The 6,677-nt window shown below is 35.0% G+C and overlaps 1 protein-coding gene across 1 annotated transcript; it reads left to right on the top strand.

The window, feature by feature from the left end:
• Positions 1 to 4,613: 4,613 nt before the first annotated feature.
• On the top strand, positions 4,614 to 6,153 carry LOC136987573 (uncharacterized). The gene is made up of 2 exons (XM_067285364.1): positions 4,614 to 4,845; positions 4,933 to 6,153. The coding sequence occupies exons 1-2, from the start codon at positions 4,673 to 4,675 to the stop codon at positions 6,032 to 6,034; spliced, it is 1,275 nt and encodes a 424-aa protein (XP_067141465.1). The 5' UTR covers positions 4,614 to 4,672; the 3' UTR covers positions 6,035 to 6,153.
• Positions 6,154 to 6,677: the final 524 nt, after the last annotated feature.

Raw genomic sequence — 6,677 nt, 5'->3', positions numbered from 1 at the left:
GGTCGTCAGCTATATTCCGAAAGCTTCGGAAATAAAATCTTAAGGCCGTCAACAACCATTGTTCGGCAGTTAATGACGACCCTTTTCCATTTCGATATTTAACTTCATCGCCAATATGGTTTAAAATACGAACAAACAGTAGTGATATTCGAAATATTTAACAAGGGGTTCGCTAGCAGAAAATTTTTCTCTGACAATCACCGACAAACGAAATAGAAGTTTTAGCTAGAAATAAATACAGTGCCTTTTCTTGCGATTTATCTAACAATCAGTGGCGTATTTGGAACGTAACGAGCCCTGGGTGAAGACCAGGTAACAATAGTATATTAGTGCTGTCGACCTTTTTTTTTAGGCAGAGAAATTTTTCACCGCGAAATGGCACTCCTCGTAATAGACAGATGTCATCATCTCTCGAGATACATTATCCTTTTTCTTTCGCTGTTCATAGCCCGACACGTGTTCCACAGCCATCTTGTATTATCTCGCGCGCGTGACATTCTGGGATCTCTCGTATGACTGGATCTACTTTCAAGAACTCCCTTGAATCGATCGCGATTAAACCTCGTTTCGATCGAGATTGAAACGGTCCATACAGATCGCACCAAGACATAGTCCCCGACCTTGCTCACAATCTAGATTGAAATGCTCGGTGCAAATGGGGTATAAGGCCCTAGTTTAGTATTATTACAAAGTATTTTACGAATATTTTAATATATTTTTTTAAAAAACAAACCCACTGAGAAATGTTCCGTGTGTTTAACAAGGTTCGGGAAACTGAAAATTTTAACGGGTTCTGCCGAACCTGTGCGAAGCCGCTGAATATCACCACTACAAACAAATCCATATTTAGCAAATTTATACCAAATTCGAAATTGTCTACGGAATAGATTTTTAAAAAATTATTTCGACATCGTATTACTGTCTCCCTTCGTAACTGTCGAAAGGAATAATTTTAAATATTTTATTATTACTACCGGTATTCATTTTTTATTATTTCTATAAAAAGATTTCGGTAATTATTAAAATTGTCTCGTTTGTTTAACAGAACGTTCCGACCAGGATATTAACTTCAATGACCCTGAAACGCATTAACGTTTTATAACCGACACGATATTCGAATTGTAAATAAATGCACCTGATTTAAGTTAATTGTAAATTTAAATCTTCACTAATGATGCAACGAATATTCACTTACTATTCGGTATTCGGCCTATTTTTCGCTATTCGGCCGAATACCGAAAACCTAAAAACAAGAATAAGAAATAACAAAAACACAGTAAATTAATCATTTTGTATGTAGATTTAATGTTATCGGGTTAGCGTCGTTTGTTTATATTTCTTTATAACTTTTAACCTGCACAAAATAAAAGACAAAATAATATTAGTCACATGTATTCACAATTTATAATTAAAAAGATCAGCACACATACACACCTATTCGTTCGAGAATCGTCACACATCTGAGGGGCTGACCCTGCCTATCCTTCTTTCTAAGCGCTCGTCTTTGCTCTTCCCTTTCTCTTTCCTCTATCGCTCTAGTCCACGTATGCCTATGCATATATAATATGCGTGCAAGATACTTTCGATTCGTCACTTTTCCGTCGTAGATTTCCCATTTTACAATTACATGACTCATAGTCTGGTGACAACGGAGAAAAGAGACAGATAGGACGTCGGTATAAGTCACAGTTATGATTTCACAGATTCGAGACAGCTTGGTAGCCTGAACGTCCCCAGGCTTTCGCCCGTGCACGCTAAGTGACTTTCATTACAAGCATTTAGCATTCCGAAGTCTATAGAACAATTACAGTAGAGACTCGTAAAATGGCACCCCGGTAATCAGAATCGCAGGTAATCGGCACGATTTTCAGTCGGACTGTGTCGTGCTGAATCGAACGTTTTTGATACTAAATTCACTTCTAAAGTATAATTTTCATGTTTTTATATTCTTCAATATATTTATTTTGTTTGTACAAAATGCAGAAATAATTTTTAACGATACGATAGCCTCGATTATTATTATAAAAATTTTCGTTAGGCTTAAAATCGACGAAAATGCAACACGAAGCGACACGCAACGGAGAAAAATTTAACAGGAAGCGACACGCAACGGAGAAAATATTTGAACATCGGACAGGTTAATATATTTTTTCGTACATAAACCGTAATCGGAACAAATCCCTAATCTGAACAACCCCAGTCCCCAATTGATTCCGATTTTCGGTTCACTACTGTATTTGGCATTGATGGCCGCGAATTTCGCACCAATAAGCTGCCTCGACTTGTTCGATTAAGTTATCAACTCAATTTCATATTTATTTTGACATTTTCACTTCGCGGTCCTTCTCTGTTCTTTTTCTGTTATTTACACGTGTAGGTGATTTCATTGTTATCCACATTTGATATCATCACTTATCACATACTGCCATGACGCGCTGTCTGTCCGCTACAACTGTCAAGAATTAACGCGATTGGCGAAGGGTAGTGACAGCGGGCCAATAGAGAGCAGGGTCCTTGCCATAATGCGGTTTGCGCGCCAATTTTAGTATTTGCGTTAATTAAGCCGAACAGTTTGGCCGAATATTCGGTATTCGGCCGGAGGACGAATATACTATTCGTTGCAACATTAGTCTTCACCCATTTGAATATCGAAAGTGGAACATTTAAAACAAATTTAAAGTATTTAAGTTTGTTATTTTGCTCCAAGCAATTACTTTATGAACAATTTTGTCGATTCGTACCGTTTACAACATTTATCAAAGGAACGATATCCATTTTTATCTAAACGTTTCCACCAACAAAACTACCACTCGAATTAAAAAGCCCTGTAAACCTGCTGTCGAGGGATTCTAGAAAGTAGGTCAAATAACTTGTTTCTAATCGCTGTCTACATTGTGGCAAGCGAAAAACGCCGTCTCTGCAATAAAATTTTTTGGAACCGCAATCTACCCGATCTGTAAACTGCCGTCGGACTCTAAACATTGTCTCTGCAATCGGCTGTGGGAGTTCGGTCGTGGATTCGCGCCTCGCTTGGACGGGCTGGCCACGTGGAATTTTCCAAGTTTTCTCCATGTCTGTAACGCCTAAATAGGAGCCAGTTTTCCTTGAAAAGACCTCCTGGAAGGCACCCTCCTAAGCAGATCACCCACGTGTTGCGTTGCCATAACTTAACAATGTAATTATATATATACGGGATTTTACTTGGATATATATATGGATATACATACTATGGATATATATATATATATATATTCATTTATAGTTTTTACCCTTGGAGTAGCCTTCCTATAAATATCCATTATCAAATTTTAAAAAAATGTTTGCTCAATATCATATCTTGTTCTTATACTATCAAATGTGACTTTAAAGTCTACAAATGCTGAATATAAATGTCTTCTATTTTTCTAAAACTGTTACAATATCAACCAATTAAAATAAATATTTGGTATATACAACAAAATCCCGTCCATAACCTGCTTGACCTTGATGTAATATTTTCATTTCGTTAACCCAAACAATTAAACGAAAAACAGCCATAAATAATTTACCATATATTGTTGCAGGTAAGGGCTTGCATTACACCGATTTGTCTGCTGCGCGCGTTTGCAGAAGTAACAGGCGCGATTTCAATTAAACTTGATGTTTGCAAATAAAAATTGGATTACCCCAGGGATGCCCAAATAATAAGTTATTTAGTATTTTGGAACTAAAATTCCGACCGGTAGTAACGTCACAAATATCTATCACAAACACAGCGTTTATATCTCTGGACTACCACATCCTTCAGTTAATTACACATACAATATCGATTGATTTCTATCCGCGTTTCATTGCTGGTTTTACATGTACGCCATCTATTGGAACATTTTAACAAAATAATAAACTAATTGTAATTCTTACAAAAAAGGATATAATTTTAAAATATATATGTTATCGGCCAAACCCGATTTCAAGCCAAACTAGTATTTACAAAATTTCTTCAACCTTAATTAACACAAAATAAGAAAAAAGTGAACTTTTAAAAAATTTGCGAGATTTTCCGGGATGAGAAGAATTTCCTGAGTTAAAAAACAGCCGGGATCTCGTTAGAGAAACCCCACTAGATACTCCACGGACTTTATAGAATAATTTTTCTTTAATAACAAATATTTTTATTATAATTTTTTCATCAGTAAAAGTGTTTACTGTGATAAAAATGAGTAACTATTTTAAAAATAAAACGAAATCTTAAAGCTTTCTTTGAAATTAAGAAAAGAACATGCCGACGACAAAGAGGAATCCCCAAACGTACTGGCACCTCTGTCATTCATTTGTTGCAGATGCAGATGTTTGCTGCTAGTCGAATGGATACTCTAGGTAACTAAAGCCTCGAGCTACTGTCATGGAAAACCTGTGATAAAATCCGTGTGCGTAACCCTACGAATTTTTGACGAGTAATTTGTTCCAAATATGTCGGGCCGTTTCGATTGTGGACCTGAACAAATCTGCAAAACAATGGTATAAAATCTCCCTCATAGTGAACACAAGGCGGAAAAATTATAATAAAAACTTTAATTTACTACGAAAATTCGTTTTCTCTCCAAACGACGTCATAATAAAAACTGTAACAATTGGCAATTTTATTGTTACGAATTGTTATTGAAATTGCACTTGTTTCCAGCTGTTCACAAGTATGGGTTCTCAGAGAATCGAACTCTTATCCTCAGACGGGGGTAAAATATTTATTTCCGAATCCACTTTTGATAAAATTCGCAATGAACAGCTGGAATTTATAATCGAACGTGGAATCAGTTCGAGAATTCTCAAATTCCCATACCCAACAGAAGTTGTCGCACGGGTTGTTAAGTAAAATTATCTTAACATACTGTATCTTAGTTAATCAAAATGAAAATATTAGAGTTTTCATAAATATGTTTTACATTTATCTTGCAGCTATTTGGATAAAGCTGACCCTCAGATAATATCTTTGAGCAACGGTTTTCAGTTGTACGACTTGAGCAAAAGTTATGGAATTAAAATGTTAAGCACGATATGCGAAAAGTACGTTATCGATCAATTATGTGAGAAAAATGTGTGCGAAATTCACGATTTCGCCTGCAAAATGTATCTCACTCAGATACAACGTCGTTGCTGGGAAATTTTCGATACGTATTGGCCAGAGATATTCCAGGGTGAAGATTTCAAATCCTGCGGTATAGCGACAATTTACAGGTTAGTGTCCCGTCCATTATACACAAGTATGGACGAAGTGGATATATGCCTGGCAGTATACAAGTGGGTCGAAGAGAAAACCAAAAGGAAAATGGGAACATCATTTGTTGAAATGGATGAAACCGCGAGGAAACTGAAATATCGAGAAGAAATGCGACCGTTTCTTGAAAGAATCAGATTCTTAGCCATGAACAAAGAAAAATTAATAAATAAAATATTCAAACTCGGTTTGTTTAGTAGAGAAGAAGAAATATCCATTCTCCTCTGTAAGGAAATGAAAAATTTTTCCAATTACCCGAGTGATTTCAGCAAAATAACAAACGATAGATGCATGAGCAAATATTCAAATTACTCATCTCTGTTTGATTTCAAACATAAAAATGAATTTCCTCGTGTATCCACAGACAGAAAAAAGCCATTTACATATTTCAGCACCGAGGTATTTGTGAGGGAAGATTGTTTCGTCACTAATCTCAACCTTCCCATAACACTTAACAGTAAATACATACCAGTACACATTTATGGCTACGTAAATTCGTTAGAAAATGGTCTTTTTCATTTGGAATCTTTCTGCAACTCCCTGGGAAAAGTACAGTTGGTTGAAGCCATATTCGTTGGGAAAAATTCCACTTGTCGTCTGTCCGCGGTTTTTGGTCATGAACATTGGTTGGATCACAAAATAAATCTATTTTTACCATCCGCAGAAACTTTTGCTACTCCTGAACATTCCGAGGAGGCGATATTCGAACAGAAGTTAATCGAAGAAGGAATAATTAAAAAAGAAAGTGACAATTTTTACTTTCCGGTCTATTTGTATTTTTGAAAGCAATGGATAAATTCACCCACTGATTTAAATTAGAATAATAATCTAAAAATTAATTTACATTCCTGATGTTACTTTATAATGTTAAATTCCATTTTGATTAATTGCTAAATTTCTTTCCGTTTAACAAAATTAATTAATAATTTATAAAAATGTTTTATAAATAAAATTCGTTTTATATAATCATTTCCGATTGTTATTTTCAATTATTACTCTTATTCCACATGCATGCATTAACGGGGACTTTTCAATCATTTCCATTAGACCGAAAATAACGAGGATCCAGGCCGACACATCTATATATTAATATAGAAGTAAGGGGAAGGTTTGTTCGCTACGCACTCCTAGGCCGTTCCACCAATTCTAAGGTGGAAAGGCCTAGGAGTTGCATTATAATACATAAATATACTTCTAACTTAGATAATGTCGTGCTTATTTTGTAATGATTAAACAATAATAATAAAATTCTACAGCATCTGAAATATAAAATAACTGTAATTTACTTGAATTTTTGAATTAGCTATCAATTTGGTATATAGAAACAACCATATTAAAAATAATTACAATGCATTTCTCTTTATAGTAACTTTTTAAATTTAACCGTAATGACGATAAAAATTAATTTTTCATCACCATGATAAAA

Source organism: Centruroides vittatus, unplaced genomic scaffold (genome assembly GCF_030686945.1).
Source record: "Centruroides vittatus isolate TY-2023 unplaced genomic scaffold, ASM3068694v2 contig_1019, whole genome shotgun sequence".
In the NCBI taxonomy this organism is placed as follows: domain Eukaryota; kingdom Metazoa; phylum Arthropoda; class Arachnida; order Scorpiones; family Buthidae; genus Centruroides; species Centruroides vittatus.
This window is presented reverse-complemented; position numbering and strand designations above follow the sequence as displayed.

Bases quoted from the DNA above. Each gene is read 5' to 3' on its own strand.
- LOC136987573 (XM_067285364.1), top strand. From the start codon at position 4,673: ATGGGTTCTCAGAGAATCGAACTCTTATCCTCAGACGGGGGTAAAATA. The intron at 4,846-4,932 runs GTAAAATTATCT...TTTATCTTGCAG, and splicing joins GTTGTCGCACGGGTTGTTAA to CTATTTGGATAAAGCTGACC.